Genomic DNA, 17,387 nt, shown 5'->3' with positions numbered 1-17,387 from the left:
AGCTTAGAAGAAGCTTCAACTTCTTGACAACACTTAACAAGTATAAAGTGATGTATATTGGGGCAAAAAAACCCAACTTCACATGTATGCTGATGGGGTCTGAGATGTCAGTGACTGACCAGGAGAGAGATCTTGGGGTTGTGGTGGATAGCTCATTGAAACTGTCGACACAGTGTGCAGCAGTTGTGGAAAAAAGCCAGTCCCATGCTTTGAATCATTAGGAAGGGAACTGAAAATAACACTACTAATATCATAATGCCCTCATACAAATCTATGCTGCAGCTATATTTGAAGTACTCTGTACAATTCTGGAGAAGGTGCAGAAGAGGGCAACTAAGATGATCAGGGGCCTAGAGTGCCGACTTTATGAGGTTTGTCTACAATATCTGAGGCTTTTTAGTTTAGAAAGAATTATACGAAACGCTTAGTTGCCAGATTGGCTTTTTTTTAAGCCAAAGGGCAACATGATAGAGGTCTATAAAATTATGCATGTTATGGAGACAGAGAAATGTTTCACCCTCTCACATAAGATTAGAACTATGGGTCATCCCATGAAACTGATTGCCAAGAAATTTAGTGCCGACAAGAAGATGTACTTTTTCACACAACACATATTTAACCTATGGGATTATCTGCCACAAAATGTGGTGACAGCCACCAGCCTGGAAGGCTTTAAGAAAGGCTTAGATAAATTCCTGGAGGACAAATAGCTACTAGTCTGAGGGCTATAGGACAGCCTAAGAGGCAAAGTGCCTCTGAATACCAGTTGCAGGGGAGCAACAGCAGGAAAGAGGGCATGCCCTCAGCTCTTGCCTGTGGGCTTCCCAGACATCTGGTGGAGTGAAACAGGATGCTGGGCTAGACAGGCCTTGGGCCTGATCCAGCAGGGCTGTTCTTATGTTCTTACCTGCTGTTCCCACTACCTCACCCCAGGCCTAGAAAACCTAGTAAGCTTGGTTTCCAGACGGCTTGCCATCTTTGTTGCCCTTCTCTGAACCTGTTCCAGTTTATCAATATTCCTCTTAAAATGCAGGGCCCAGAACTGGACACAGTATTCCAAATGAGGTCTGACCAGTACAGAACAGAGTGAAATGTTATTTCCTGTTTAGGGGGTGCCTCCCTGAATGGTTGCTATAACATGCAAGACTAGGCCAAACAAAGGGTTTGGGTGCCCCTGTCCCCAGCTCTTTGTTGCTTTGTGGCTATCTGGGAACTTGGAGCTATTCTGATTGTGCAGAGGTGTGTGTTTTCCATCTGCAGGATTGCAGTCTTTAAGATCACATATCCCAAAGCACAGCAACTTTCTTGTTCCTCTTTCTCAGTGCAAGAAACAGCTTGGCACAGTGTTCAGAGAAGACTGACTCTCCACAGGTGGCAGTAAATAGCTATTAAAACCAATAGCTGCTGGTTTCTCACCACACAGATACTCTGTTTAGGGCTTCTGTGAGAACCACTCTGCATTTTCAGTCCTGAACACTTTGAATTGTGAGCCATTGAAAATAAATGCACATTCGACAAAAACAATTGTATTTAGGACCGAAACTTACATAGCATCTAATATGTTTGCTGCATGGGGTGACATGTATTATTTAAAATGGTTATAATTACACTTTCATGCACTGTAGACTTTTGCTTTCTTTAATGCTTTCTCTGTGTGCAGCAATACCTAATGAAAGTTATATTTTTTCTTCATGGATAAAGGCAGATTCAAAGCTTTGCATTGTTAATAATATATTCAAATTTTGTTAACCCAATTAGAATATTATATTATAGAATAACTCTTAATAAAAATGTAGAGTTTCTGAGCATGTACAGTAAGTTTTCCTTCACTGCAGAACAGGCCTACATAACATGTGACCAACTATGCTGAATGTAATACGTCATCCATGTATTGTGGCCTGCCAGGTGCATGATAAATACTCTGTATATACAATTTTAGGCAGGTAGCAAAATCAAGAATTTTATTAAGCCCTAGCTGATCACCACACATGGCTGGCAGGCTGCATTCAGCTTGGTGTGTTACTACAATGTAACTAGCCATCACATATCTGAGAGTTGTGGGGGAGGGTTTCCAGGGCATACATACCTGCTGCATTTTCTTGTAGTCCCACATCAAATGCAAGTTTATCCGTCTGAGACCTTGATGTAGTCAAACACGTCAAATACTGAAATAACATGCTGAAGTTATTATGACTACTGAAATCAACACAAATAATTGTGTCACATTTTCGTATAGTGCCAGAATACAATGATTTTTCCATCTAAATGTGCTCAAGGAAACTTAATATATTTCCTATTCCTTTTATGTATCTGTGTGGATCAGATGCTTACATTGAAATGCATAGGGAACCTCTTATAAGTAAGGAACTCTGTGCAAACATTAGAACTTCAGATTATTAGCAATCAATGGATTGGGATGACTGACTTAAAAGAGAGAAGATAATAATTTTAAAAATTAAATACTTTATTACAGTCACAGACCAGTTCAGACTAATTTACTCATTTCACTTGCAATAATTGTTTTACCTTTAGCACATTTTTCATTTTTAAATAGATGCATTACTGCATTAATATAGAGTAATGCATGCAATTCTATTTGCTATATAATATATTTAAAAAATGCATATCTTGCTCATGATCCTCCATGACCAAGAGATGACCCACCATGACCTAGAAATTATAAGAGCTGCATTACTCTCATCCACAAACAAGATACATGTAAGATTAATGCAAAACAGCAGGTCAGGGGCAAGATGGTTGTGCAAGATGACCCTTGCCTCTCATTTGCCATCCCTGGAGGTGGCCTGAATGACAATCTGCAGGATAGGGAGAGATGTAGGGCAAGCAAGATATGGCCCCTCTTCTCCCTCCCAGCATCACACCTCTCTTGCCAAGTTACTGTAGCTTTGATATGGATTATCAATGTTTGATGGGTGGGGACATATTCAGGCAGGAATAAGAAGGTGGGAGGGAGGGCACAAGTAATTTTCTAGGAGAGGAATCAAGGAAAAAGCGGTATGGTAAGTGGAGCAAGCAAAGGCGTGTGTAGAAAAACTTAGCTACTCACCCCTTTTGCTCACCCCCACCTGGCAAGCTACAGGTAGTACTTACTTCCATCCTCCCACCTCCACAGTGACAGGTACTTTGCTAATAATAAACAAACAGCTTACCATTCCACTGAATGAATGACGAAGTAGTATAGCATGGCCATATAGCAGCGTTCTATGACCACCACCTTGAGCTGCCTGTAGAAAATAATAAGGAAATTACAGTTCTCCCAAGAACTGGAACAGAGATACTTCATTATCTTAACAGCTAGAAATACTGCACATTTTTGCATGAAAGTATTAAAAGACTGGATTAGTCCAAGATGTTCAGATGAGGAGCAGAGCTTTACACTCACAATGACAACAAAATAGCTGTGCTATCTTACCCCTGCTAATTTGGCAAAGAGGTACCTTTTATTGTGGTGTTTCTCTTCATTTAGCAGGGGGAGAGTAACTGGCCCTATCCACCCCCAGCACAGTACCTCCAGTGACTGTTGCTGGTGTCTATCTTATGTTTCTTTTAGATGGTGATCCCTTTGGAGACAGGGATCCATTTTATTTATTTATTATTTTTCTGTGTAAATCACCCTGAGCCATTTTTGGAAGGGTGGTATAGAAATTGAATCAATCAATCAATCATCAATCATCATCATCATCATCATCATCTCAATATGAAATATGACAAATGTTTACAAATTAGTATCAATATTCAGTAATTGCCTTTGAGACTGCTCCAAAGCACTTCAGTTTAAGCTGTTAGGGGCTGACTCACATATTCATGAAAGACATGCTGTACATTCATCCTGAGATAATATAATTTCAAAAATGCAGGCGAGGGATTACACCTTATGTCAAATAAAAGTCTGAATGTGGAAAGCTAGCAAGTCAGGGAGAAGGTCTCTATGTACAGATTCAGGGACCTCTCAAGGATATGATTATGAGATAGTCCACCTGCATTTTGAAACAGTCTGCTCCCAGAATAAGTGTACAGCCTATTCTGTCTGAACATATAGTCTGACCCTTAGTTCCACTAGGGCATGGCTGCACAACTTCAGCCTTCCAGTCTCTTTTGGCCTGTTTTGGGACTAAAGCTCTCATCATCCTCAGCCACAGTGATCAATAGACAAGGATGATTAGAGTTGCAGTCCAACATCTACAGGAGGTCTGAACTGTGCAGCCCTGCATTAGGGGCTGGTGCAGATGGATCTTGATGTCACCTCATATCTTGTGGGCTAGAAGATGCAGTAGTCTTGTTATCTTCAGTGCTGCTGCTGCACCACAGCAGAAATCACACCAGCAGTCCCCTCCATCTGCAATCTGCCACAGTGGTAAAGAGGGTAACTTGTTACTCTCACTTACTGTAGATTACTGCAATGCAGTGTAGGGGGTGCTGCCTTTGAAAATAGTCCAGAAACTGCAGTTGGTACAAAACAGGGCTGGAAGACTATTAACTGGGATTATTAACTGGATGTTTTGAGCATATTGCGCCAGTGCTTCATCAGCTGCACTGGCTCCCAGTCCATTTCCGAGCCCAATTCAAAGTACTGGTTTTAACTTTTAAAGCCCTAAATGGCTTAGGACTGGGCTACCTGAGAGCATGAGTTGCCCCATATGTCCTAACCCAGACCTTAAGATATTATTCAGAGCAGCTTCAAGTGCCCCTACCAAATGAGGTGAGGTGGTGGCTGCTAGGGAGAGGGCCTTTTTGGTGGTTGCACCCCATTTATGGAATAGCCTCCACAGTAAGGTTCACCTGGCTTCATTACTTTGTTCTTTTAGATGCCAGGTAAAGACATTTTTGTTCACTTTGACTTTAAAATTTTGATTTTTAAATTTGGTTTTTAAACTGATGTTAAAAGTTCTTAAATTGCTTTGTATTTTATTTTGTATTTTCTTACCCCCACTTTTGGTCTGCTATGATTTAATGTGTTACGTGTTTTTATTTTATGTTTTAATGCTGTGTTGTGAGTCACCCAGAGAACAATTTTTATGGGGTGGCTACCAAATAAAGTTTATTATTATTGTTGTTGTTTTGGTTCTGCAGTCAAAAGCTACTGCTCAAAATGGAAGTCATGGCAGAAGTACTGGGTATGAGCTCCTGGCTCTCAGGTAACAAGTTTGTCCTCTTGAAGCCAAGATGGCTGACCTGGAGAAGATCAGGGAGGCAGAGGTATGTGGATGTCCTTCAGGGATTTGAAAGGCATCCCACTCCCAGGCTGATAGCTCCTCCGCTGTCATGGAGAATGGAGGTCTCAGGAAAGGAGGACATCAGTCTGAGGGAGAGGAAATGAACCTTTAGAAGAGACCATTTCCTTGGTTGATGTGCCCATATCCTCTCACACAGAGGATACTCCTCTATGGTTGGAGGCCTCCTAGTGGTGGGTGATTTGATCTTTAGGGGCATAGAGAGATGTGTTTGTGACCCACATGTTGACCACACTGGGACTTGCCTAACTGGTGTGAAGGTTGCAGATGTCACGCAGCATCTAGATAAACTGTTAGCCAGTGCTGGGGAGGAGTCAGCTGTCGTGGTGCACGTTGGCACTAACTATGCTGAGAAATGTAATCGAGAGGTCCTGGAAGTCAAATTTAGGCTGCAAGGTAGCATAATGATGTCCAGGACCCCCAGGATAGAGTTATCTGATGTGCTACCCATTCCAGGTGCAGGGCCAGTGAGCCAGATGGAGCTGAGGGGTCTCAATGTGTGGATGAGACTGATGCCAGGAAGAGGGGTTCCGATTTGTTAGGCACTGGGATACATTTTGGGGCAAGTGAAGCTTGTGCAAAAGAGATGGGCTCCACTTGAACCAAGATGGAACCAGGATGCTGGCACTTAAAATATAAAAAAAGGTCACAGAGCAGCTTTTAAAATGATGCCTGGTAAATTGCCAACAGGAACTGGGTGGTATCTCGTTGGGCAAGCAAAATTCCCTGTGGTGCGATGATGCAAACATGTCAGATAGAGAAGAAGGGGACAGAGCAGAACCAGGAGTAGAGCAGATAGGAGCTCTTAAAAGTTGGTCAAAAAGGTCAAGTGACGTTAAGTGAGATAGCACACGCCAATGCCAGGTAAGAGACTAGGCATATTGGTGTTTATATACCAATGCTAGAAGCCTCCAAGCCAAGATTGGTGAATTGGTGCTTAGTTACTAATGAAAATATAGGTATAGTGAGCATAACGTAAACCAGGTGGAAGGGTGAGAACTATTGGGATACTGTTATTCCTGGATGCAAACTCTACAAAAAGGACAGGGAGGGGCAGATTGAGGTTAGAGTAGCACTGTATGTTAAAGAAGGGATAGAATCCAATGAGCAAGAAAACCTAGACCTTCTCATTATGAGTAACAATATGAAAGCTGAAGGGAAATATTTTACTAGGGATGTGCTATCGCCCTCCGCATCAAAACAGTGAGAGTGCCGTGGAGCTGGAGAAGCAAATCAGAGAGGTGTTGAAGAGAGTCAGAGCTGTAATAATGGGTGACTTCAATCACTCTCATATAGACTGGGCAAATTCACACGTGGGTATTGACAGAGAGGCCAAATTTCTAGACATGCTAAATGACTATGCCTTAGAACAGTTGGTTGTGGAACCAACCAGAGAGAAGGCAATATTGGACTTAATCTTGAGTGGTACCCAGGACCTGGTGTGAGATGTCAGAGTTGCAGAACCATTGGGGAACAGTGACCATAGTGTGATCCAATTCAGCATATATGCGAGTGAGTCATTGCTAAGGAAGTCCAACACAGATGCATTGGACTTAAGAAGAGGAAACTTCTCAAAAATGGGAAAAAAGCAAGCTGAAAGGGAAAGTCAGGAGCATCAGATCACTCCAGAAAATATAGAACTGATTCAAAAAGACAATAATAGATGCTCAGTTTGAATGTATATCAAGGTACCACCAAGTTCAGGAGGATGCAAGCTTGGCTAATAAGTAGAGTCAGGGAAGCTATAAAAAAGAAGAAGACTTCTTTCAGAAAATGGAAGTCCTGCCCAAATGAAGAGAACAGAAAGGAGCATAAACTTTGGCAAAAGAAATGGAAGGAAACAATAAGGGATACAAAAGAGAGTTTGAACAGCATATAGCTAGAAGTGTCAAGGGGAATAACAAAAATGGCTTTAAATGTTTCAGAAGCAAAAAACTCCTGCTAGGGTGGTAAGCTGGCTTGATTTGAATCAAAGTTCAAATAAAGCCAACCTGGTTTGGGCACTCCAAGTTCAAACCAGGCTGGTGCCCCAGAGGGGGGCACCAGTCCAAATGATATCTGGACTGGCCCCGGTTCAAACCGAACTGGTTTAGACTGGCTCGGAGATATACTGGTAAAGGAGAAGCTGGTGAGGATTCCCCTTTACCAATAAAGGGGCAGAGGGGCTCCCCTAAGCCTAGAGGGGGTGGGTCTGTAGTACTTACAAATAGCAGCAGAGGCAAATGGGGGGAGGGATGCATCTGTCTTCAAAGGGTGGAGGATATAGATCATATACCTGCTCCAGAACTGAGCTTCTCTGGCTTGGATGCTGAAGAACAGAGCCAATTTGAGGTGACAAGAGAGGATGTTCTAAACTGTCTTGAAAAATTAAACATTAACAAATTGTCAGGGCCAAATGGCATCCACCCAAGAGTTCTCAAGAAACTCAAATGTGAAATTGCTGATCTCCTAATAAAAATATGCAACTTGTCCCTCTAGTCAGGCTCTGCACAAGAGGACTGGAAATAGCTAATGTAACTCCAATTTTCAAAAAGGGATCCAGGTGGTATCCAGGAAATTACAGGCCGGTCAGGTAACTTCTGTGCCAGGTAAGTTGATGAAAAGCATACTTAAGGAAAAAATTGTTTAAAAGATGGAAGAACAGGCCTTGCTGAAGGAGAACCAACATGATTCCGCAATGGCAAGTCTTGCCTCACTAACATTTTGTGAGTTCTTTGAGAGTGTCAACAGGCAAGGAGATAAAGGTGACTGGAAGTCCAGGTGACCTGGACTTCTAAGAAGCTTTTGACCAAAGGCTCTTGAGTAAACTTAGCAGTCATGGGATAAAGGGACAGGTTCAGTTGTAGTTTGGCAAATGGTTGAAGGACAGGAAACAGAGAGTAGGAACAAATGGTTTTCACAATAGAAAGAAGTGGAGTCCCCCTGCAGTCTGTACAGGGACCAGTGCTCTTTAACTTCTTCATAAATTATCTAGAAATTGGGGTAAGCATCAATGTGGCCAAATTTGCAGATGACACTAAACTATTTAGGGTAGTGAAATCCAAAATAGATTGTGAGGAGCTCCAAAAGGATCTCTCCAAACTGGGTGAGTGAGCGACAAAATGCCAAATGCTGTTCAGTGTAAGGTGAAGTGATGAATATTAGGGTAATAAACCCAAACTTTCATATACACACTGATGGGGTTTGAGCTGAGGATGACTGACCAGGAGATATATCTTGGTGTTGTGATGGACAGTAGGGATGTGCACAAGATCAGTTTTGCCAGCTCAGTTTTGGCTCTGGTTGAACTGGACCCGGTCCAGTTCAACCACTGGACTGGATAGAACCAGTTCAGAGCTCTACTGGTAAGGGAGAATCCAGTGAGGACAGGGCAGCTTCCCTAAGCCTAGAGGGGCTGGAATGCGAGTCATTTAGTACTTACAAGTACTATCATTACCAGCGGCAGCAGAGGCTGCAGAGGGGCTGAGGGTGTGGTGGCTCACCCCCACCAGCCTCCCCCAGAGTTGCCAGGGTCTGCGTGGTGGTGGTGGGGAGCCACCACCACCTATTATAGTACTTGTAAGGAGAGGAGAGCTGGCTTGTGGTAGTAAGCATGACTTGTCCCCTTAGCTAATCAGGGTCTGCCCTAGTTGCATATGAATGGGAGACTTGATGTGTGTGAGCACTGTAAGATCTTCCCCTTAGGGGATGTAACCGCTCTGAGAAGAGCATCTAGGTTCCAAGTTTCCTCCCTGGCATCTCCAAGATAGGGCTGAGAGAGACTCCTGCCTGCAACCTTGGAGAAGCCGCTGCCAGTCTGTGTAGACAATACTGAACAAGATGGACCTATGGTCTTACTCAGTATATGGCAGCTTCCTATGTTCCTAAATACTAACTGACTCTCTTCCTGCCCCCTCTAGGCTTAGGGAAGCCCCCCTACCCCTTACTGGTAAAGGGGAGTCCTCACTGAATTCCCCTTTACCAGTAGAGCTCTGAACCAGTTCAGTTCAAACCAAGCCCAGATCGGTTTGAACTCAGACTGGCCGTGGTCCGTCTGGTTTAACCTTGAACCTGTTGAGCCAAGCTCAGACCAAGTCAGTTTGCATAACCCTAGTGGATAGCATGTTGAAAGGGTTGAATAAGTGCACAGCAGCTGTGAAAAAGCAAATTCCATGCTACGGATCATTAGGAAGGAGACTGAAAATAAAAATGCTAATATGATAATGTCCTTATACAAATCTACGATGCGACCACATTTGGAGTATTGTGTACAGGGCTGTCCTTAGGGTGGGGTTTCCAAGGCAATCTCCCTGGGTCCAACGCTGGGACAGGACCTGCACTGAAGCAGCCTGCCCTCCAAAATTTACCTTCCTCCCCCACATCTGGTCAACTGACCTGCTGCTGAAGAAGCCGAGTGAAGGCTTTGTGCAAATGAAAAGGCCCCCTGCAGCCCCGCTGCCTCCACTCCCTCTCTGGCCCAACTCTCAGCTGTTGGGCAGGAGACCTCCGGAGACCTCTCTGCTAATACAGGCCTCCCTGAGTCTCTCCTCTAGTCCCCAGTCCCTGACTCTGCCTGAAGCTCTCCAGCCTGGAATGGAGGCAGAGTGGGAAGCACTGGCTGTCCACCAGAGCACTATGCACACCCTCTGTCCTCCCTGCCCTGCAACCCTGGGCTGTGCTGAGAAAGTCTTAGAGCTCTCCTCCTCCTCAGAGCCAGCAACAGAAGGTATGGGATTTCTCTTTTCCCATTATTCTCCCACTTTGGGAAGAGCATCCCCTGCTTTGGGAAGAGCATCCCCTGCTAACTGGGCAAAGAGGCACCTTTTAATGTGGTGATTCTCTTTATTTAGCAGGGGGAGAGTAACTGGCCCTATCCACCCCCAGCACTGTACCTCCAGTGACTGTTGCTGGTGTGTGTCTTATGTTTCTTTTTAGAATGTGAGCCCTTTGGAGACAGGGAGCCATCTTATTTGTTTGTAAACCTTTCTTTGTAAACCGCCCTGAGCCATTTTTGGAAGGGTGGTATAGAAATTGAAATTATTATTATTATTATTATTATTAATGGAATGGCTTGCTATAGGGCTTATTTATGGAATGGCTTGCTATAGAGCTTTGCTATTGGGCACAGATGCAGGGCAGGGAAGGAGGGCTCTGAATATGGAATTTGAAATGGATTGGAGAAATTGTTGATTTTTAATAATTTTCCCCTACTGCAGTAAAGCTGTGTTCTCTCTATCCATAGAGCCCTTCACACCTCGTGAGAGTGGGGCTAACAGTAAAACTAAAAAACCCTATCTTTATTTATTTTATTTGTAAATGTACTATGCTCAAGTTGGTTTGCAATCCAGAATGTCTGAGTGAGAACTGTGAAGCAAGGGGTATGTGTTGTGCTTTTAACTTTTTTCCTTACAAATGCATTATACATCCAAGCTGGTTAGACGTGTCTAAAAACCTCTCTTACTTACACTGTGTACACAGTATGTCATCAGTCAGTATGATTTTGTTATCATATGAAATGTTAAGTGGGCCCCGCACATGCTGATTCACCCTCAGGCCGCATCTCCCTGATTATGTACACTTCTGGCCACCGTGTCTTAAGGAGGACATTGCAGAACTGGGAAAAGTGCAGAAGAGGGCAATCAAGAAGATCAGGAACATGGAGCACTTTCCTTATGAGGCAAGGCTACAGCATCTGGGGCTTTTTAGTTTGGAAAAGAGGTGACTATGAGGAGACTTGATAGGTATACCTCGTATAAAATTAAGCAGGGAGTAGAGAGAGTGGACAGCGTGATATCCCCCCCTCCCACACACACACACTCTCAAAACACTAGAACCATAGGTCATCCCATGAAACTGAGAGCCAGGAGATTTCTGACAAGAGTCAGCAGTTCTTGAGGGCCAGCTGCTCAGAGTAGCCATCTTTCTGGGCTTATAATAGGACTGCTGCACTGTGGCAGCAGGCCCGTCACCGAAGGGGTCTCTACCAAAGGGGTGACACCAAAGGGGGTTGCCCCTTTGGGGGAGGCACTTCGGGGGGCAACGAGGGTGAGGGCCTGGTGATAATTGTTGGCTTCTGTTGTTGTTTTTCGATCCTGGGTGTTTCAGATCTGTCTTGGTTTGTCTGCGGATGGGGAGACAGGGTGTGTGTCCACCGTCTGTGGGATGGCTATTCCGGTGTTGGTGGGGAATAGAGGAAGTAAAGTTGGAAGGTCAGCGTGTTGTTACAGGGGAAGGGAAGTCAGAAATCTATTAGCTGTTTCCCATTCTGGCTGCCCTGCCAGCTCTTTGAACTTGGCGTGTAGTGCCAACCTCCCAGAGACTCTCACCTTGCTCCTCTGTAATGCCAGGTCTGTCCAGAATAAGTTGGAAACTATCCATGATCTGATTCTGGATGAAGGGGCAGACCTGGTATGTATTACAGAGACTTTGTTGGAAGAGGCTGGTGGCCCAGTCTGGACCCAGCTTCTCCCTCCAGGGTATTCTGTTGAGGAGCAGGTGCAGGGACGTGGGTGGGGAGGTGGAGTGGCTGTGGTCTATAAGAATAACCTTTCCCTGACCAGGATCCCTGTGGAAGTGTCTGACCATATTGAATGTGTGTACCTAAGTTTGGGGACCAGGGATAGACTTGGATTTCTCTTGGTGCACTGATTGCCCCGCTGCCCAGTGGAGTCCCTAACTGAGCTGACAGATTTGGTCTCAGGTTTGGCACTGGAGTCTCCCAGGCTTGTGGTGCTGGGAGACTTCAATGTCCACTATGGGACCGATTTGTCTGCGGTGGCTCAGGAGTTCATAGCAGCCATGACAACTATGGGCCTATCCCAAAGGGTCTTGGGATCGACGCACATTGCAGGTCACACGTTTGATCTGGCCTTTCACTCTGATCAGGGTGGTGTTCTGTGGGTGGGGACTCCTGTGATTTCCCCATTGTCATGGACGGACCACCATCTGGTTAAGGTTGGACGCACAAGTCACACCCCACCTTCGCAGGGGCGAGGAGCCCATTAGAATAGTCCGCCCAAGGAGGTTATTGGATCCAATAGGGTTCCAAGAAGCCTTGGAGGGATTTAGTGTTGGCTTTGCCGGTGATCCTGTTAATGCCCTGGTGGAGAACTGGAACAGCAAGCTCACCAGGGCAGTAGACATGATCACACCTAAGCGAACTCTCTGACCCGCTTCAAAATTGGCCCCTTGGTATAGGGAACAACTACGGGGGCTAAAGCAGCGAGGTAGAGGACTGGAGCACAAGTGGAGGAAGACTTGACTCAAATCTGACAGATTGCAACATAGAGCACATTTGAAAATCTATGCTCTGGCCATACGTGCGGCAAAGAAGCGATTCTTTTTGTCCTGTATTGCATCCGGAAGTTCATGTCCAGCGGAGTTGTCCAGGGTTGTGAAAGGGCTAGTGAGTGCCCCTCCTCCCTTGAATCAGAATTTGGAACCATTTATTACCCACGGTGATGTGTTTAATGATTTCTTTGTGGATAAAATCTCTCATATTCAGGCCAACTTGGATTCAAACGCCACGATTACTGCAGTGTCTGAATCAGAGGTGTCCAGCGACTCCTCTTATGTGATTAGGCTGGATCAGTTTCAGTTTGGGACTCATGAGGATGTGGACAAGCTGCTTGGAGTGATGCGAGCTACCACCTGTTCTCTTGACCCTTGCCCAACGTGGCTAATACTATCTGGCAGGGAGGTTATTGAAGAAGGTGTGGTAGAGATCATAAATGCTTCTCTGAGGGAGGGCAGGATGCCTCCTTGTCTTAAGGAGGCAATTATTAGACCACTTCTGAAGAAGCCTGCCCTGGATTCCTCAGAGTTGAGTAACTATAGGCCTGTCTCCAACCTTCCGTGGCTGGGCAAGGTAACTGAGAGGGTGGTGGCCTCCCAACCCCAGGCAGTCTTCAATGAAACTGATTATCTAGACCCATTTCAGACCAGCTTTGGGGTGGGCTATGGGGTGGAGACTGCCTAGGTCGGCCTGATGGATGATCTCCAATTGGGAATTGACAGAGAAAGTGGGTCCTTTGGGACCTCTCATCGGCTTTCGATATTATCAACCATAGTATCCTTCTGAAGCATATGAGAGGGTTGGGGGTGGGAGGCACTGCTTTGTGGTGGTTCCACTCCTATCTCTCGGGCAGATTCCAGATGGTGGCTCTTGGGCACTGTTGTTCTTCAAAAACTGAACTTCTGTATGGTGTCCCTCAGGGCTCCATATTGTCTCCAAAGTTCTTTAACATCTACATGAAACCACTGGGAGAGATCATCAGGAGATTTGGTGCAGGGTGTTATCAGTAAGCTGATGACACCCAAATCTATTTCTACATGTCAACGTCATCAGGAGAAGGCATAACCTCCCTAAATGCTGGCCTGGAGGCAGTGATGGGCTGGATGAAAGGTAACAAGCTGAGACTGAATCCAGATAAGACAGAGGTACTTATTGTGCGGGGTCGGAACTTGGGAGATTATTTTGATCTGCCTGTTGTGGATGGGGTCACACTTCCCCAGAAGTGACAGGTATGCAGTCTGAGGGTGCTTCTGGACACAAAACTCTCCCTGGTGTCCCTGGTTGAGGCAGTGGCCAGAGATGCCTTTTATCAGCTTTGGTTGATATGCCAGCTGCATCAATTTCTTGAGATAAATGACCTCAGAACAGTAGTACATCTGCTGTTCACCTCCAGACTTGACTACTGCAGTGCACTCTATGTGCACTCAATGCTGCCTTTGTATGTAGTCCAGAAACTGCAGTTAGTCCAGAATGCGGTGGCCAGATTGGTCTCTGGGTCATCTCGGAGAGACCATATCCCTCCTGTCTTAAAAGATCTACACTGGCTGCCAGTATGTTTCCGGGAAGAGTACAAGGTTTTGGTTATAACCTATAAAACCATAAACAGCTTGGGCCCTGGGTATTTAAGAGAATGTCTTCTTCACTATGAACCACACCGCCCATTGAGATCATCTGGAGAGGTTTGTCTGCAGTTGCCACTGGCTCGTCTGGTGGCTACTCGGGGACGGGCGTTCTCCACTGCTGTCCCAAGGCTTTGGAACACACTTCCTGCTGAAATAAGAGCCTCCCCATCTCTTACAACTTTTAAAAGGGAAGTCAAGATGCATTTGTTCACCCAGGCTTTTAATTAGATACTGTTTTAATTGTGTTTTAATAGTTTTAACTTTTTAATTGTTGAAATGTTTTAATCTTTTATCGGCTGTTTTTATTGTTTTGTAAACCGTCCATAGAACTTGTGTTTCGGGCGGTATCGAAATGTATTAAATAAATTTAAAAATTAATAAATAAATAATACTTCTTCATACAGCACATAAAGCCACTAGCTTGGATGGCTTCAAAAGGTGCTTGGACAAATTCATGGAGGACAGGTCTATCAACGGCTACTAGTCTGGGGGCTATAAGCCACCTCCAGCCTCAGAGGCAAGATGCCTCTAAATACCAGTTGCAGGGCAGCAACAGCAAGAGAGAGGGCATGCCCTCAGCTCTTGCCTGTGGTCTTCTCAGAGGCATCTGGTGGGCCACTGTGTAAACAGGATTCCGGACTAGATAGGCCTGATCCAGCAGGGTTGTTCTTATATAAGTAACTAAGACTTAGTGAGGAGAGCAGGTCTTGTGGTAGCAAGCATGACTTGTCCCCTAGCTAAGCATTTGAATGCACTGTAAGATATTCCCCTCAGGGGATGAAGCGGCCCGTGCCCAGCCATGGCGAGGTGGCCACTCTCACCCCGCCTCCACCTCTGATGCGGGGGCTAGCTATGCCCCCACGTCAGACACAGGGGGCATGGTCTGGCTCCCAAGCGGAGCCACTGCAGGGAAGAGCCGTGCCTGGCCACACCGCAAACGCAGTGCTGGCCGTTTAACTGCCAAACAGGGCCATGCAGCCCCCACTCAGGAGCCAAACCAGCACCCCCTGCATTTGATGTCAGATGGGGGGGATTGGGGCCACAAGGAGGAGCGGCCCCTGATTGGCGGCAGCTCTTTGAACCCGTTTGCCCAATGGTGGCTCCACCCCTGGGAGCCACTCTGGGAAGAGCAGAAGGTTTCAAGTTCCCTCCCTGGCTTCTCCAAGATAGGGCTGAGAGAGATTCCTGCCTGCAATCTTGGAGAAGCCGCTGTCAGTCTGTGAAGACAATACTGAGCGAGATAGAGCAATGATATGACTCAGTATATGGCAGCTTCCTATGTTCCTGTATTCCTAAGACTTCGCATCTTACAAAAATCAGCACTTTCCTTCACTACACCTTCTGCACCATTGCTGGTTTATATTTGTATGCCTGCAAATTAAAATGTTTTCTGCAGTGTTATCTTCTGAATAGAAACTTTAAAAGGCACTTTCTTACCTTTCTTATAAACTTTCCAGAAGCATTAAAAAAATAAAAAAAATGCATTATAAGACTGTGTTTCTCATTTATTGTTAGATGACCAATATACTGGTGGTGTGGATTTGAATTTGCTAAATATCTTTCAGTCACTATAATTTTACTTTAAGATATACACTTTATTTTCAATTTACCATTTTATAGTTCTATACAATTCACTGATGAATTTATCACTGTTAAAATCCCATGAAAGAACATGGTCATTAAGAATATTGCATCCTGACACAGGGTTTTTACAACACTGGGTTTTTTTGGAAGTGCTTTTAGATAGCAGATGGACAAAAAATTGCTGTGGTCAAAGGTATTACTATAGATACTTTATTCTCTTTGTATTTAAGGCTATTTAACTCTTTGAACTATAGTACGGCTAAGTGGAAAGTTTGAAAAAAAATAAGAAAATTAATCCTTTATTTTAGATTAGTTTTCAAAATCTCGGTATTTTCAAAAATAGTATTTTTTCTTTCTAAATAATCTACTCTTAATTGTCCCTGGAAAGACTAATAGATACATATGAGCAGCTAGAGTAGACATAACTGAGTAGCATATAACTAGCTTGATGTATAGACCAAGGTCTTCAAATCCATAGTGTTCCATTGGTACATGCCCAATTCACAATGGAAAACAAAGCTGACAAGTGTGCTGCAGGTCAGCAGACATCTGTTTACAGAAGAGTTTTCCAAGATGCTACACTAAAGAAAGTGAACTTTAAGTTAGCCTACCAATAATCTAATATGTGAAAAGAAAATTAGATAGACTTGTAATTTTGTTTTGTTTTGTTTTTTAAAGCAACCTACAAAAGATTGTATGAGTTTTACAGTTACAGGCTTTGGGTGTTTTTATTTTGTGTGCTTCCATAAAAAAAACTGGTCCGACGACAGAGAGAGAGAGAGGGAGAGGGAGGGAGAGAGGGAGAGGGAGAACGAACGAACGAACAAACAAACAAACACAGAAGGTATCTTGATATATATCAATTGGCACATTCCACAAAGCAGAGCAAGAGCTATGCATTTGCAGAGAGGCTGCTACACAGCTCAAGCAAAGAGTCCATCCTGCAGCCAAGTGAGTACGGAGAGGAAAGGGGGAGTGATTTTAATTGCTCTCACCTATCAAGGATTTTTTTATTTCCAAAAATATGTCCCTGACAGTTATACAATCCTAAGGTTGTTGTGAGGTAAAAATAACTATGTACACCACTTTGAGCTCCTCGGAGGAAGAGTAGAATATAAATGTAAAAAATAAACAAATATGGAACACATTTCTGGAAGTCAAGAAGTACTTTTGGAGGGAAGAGAGGCAGCAAAAATCACTCCTTCCTCCTCCTGCATGCATATTCTGCTTCTAAGCAACCCTCTGGATGAACTCCAAAGCACTTGCTCTGTGAGGGTGCACCTTCAGCTCCGCCCTCCTGATGCTGCAGAAGGACATGTGGGCCAATAAGTGTAAAGGGGGGTGGATTCAATGGCAGCTCAAGACCTCTGCTTGCCCGAGGTAGGGCACCAAATGCTGCTTCCTCTTGCATGCACCTTCCTCCCCATCTTTCCCATTTTTTTAAAGAAGTGAGATGCACCCTAATAATCTGCTGCCTGGGACCACAGCCTCATAAGAACATAAGAACAGCCCTGCAGGATCAGGCCCATGGCCCGTCTAGTCTAGCATCCTGTTTCACAGAGCGGCCCACCAGATGCCACTGGAAGCCTACAGCAGGAGTTGAGGGCATGCCCTCTCTCCTGCTGTTACTCCCCTGCAACTGGTCTCACTTCGTCT

At 44.7% G+C, this 17,387-nt stretch overlaps 1 protein-coding gene across 21 annotated transcripts in view; it reads right to left on the bottom strand.

Annotated features, from left to right (window-relative positions):
- RYR3 (ryanodine receptor 3) overlaps positions 1–17,387 on the bottom strand; it is a 644,727-nt gene that overhangs the window by 459,772 nt on the left and 167,568 nt on the right. For all 21 annotated transcript variants that reach the window (XM_053280309.1, XM_053280347.1, XM_053280383.1 and 18 more), the window contains 2 exons: positions 3,171–3,245; positions 2,087–2,165 (listed from right to left, as the gene is read on the bottom strand). In XM_053280309.1, coding sequence (XP_053136284.1) covers positions 2,087–2,165; positions 3,171–3,245 — 154 coding nt within the window. The remainder of the gene's footprint in view (positions 1–2,086; positions 2,166–3,170; positions 3,246–17,387) is intronic.

This window comes from Hemicordylus capensis, chromosome 1 (assembly GCF_027244095.1).
Source record: "Hemicordylus capensis ecotype Gifberg chromosome 1, rHemCap1.1.pri, whole genome shotgun sequence".
Taxonomy (NCBI): Eukaryota; Metazoa; Chordata; class Lepidosauria; order Squamata; family Cordylidae; genus Hemicordylus; species Hemicordylus capensis.
Note: the sequence above shows the minus strand (reverse complement) of the source record. Positions and strands in the feature narration are given on the sequence as shown.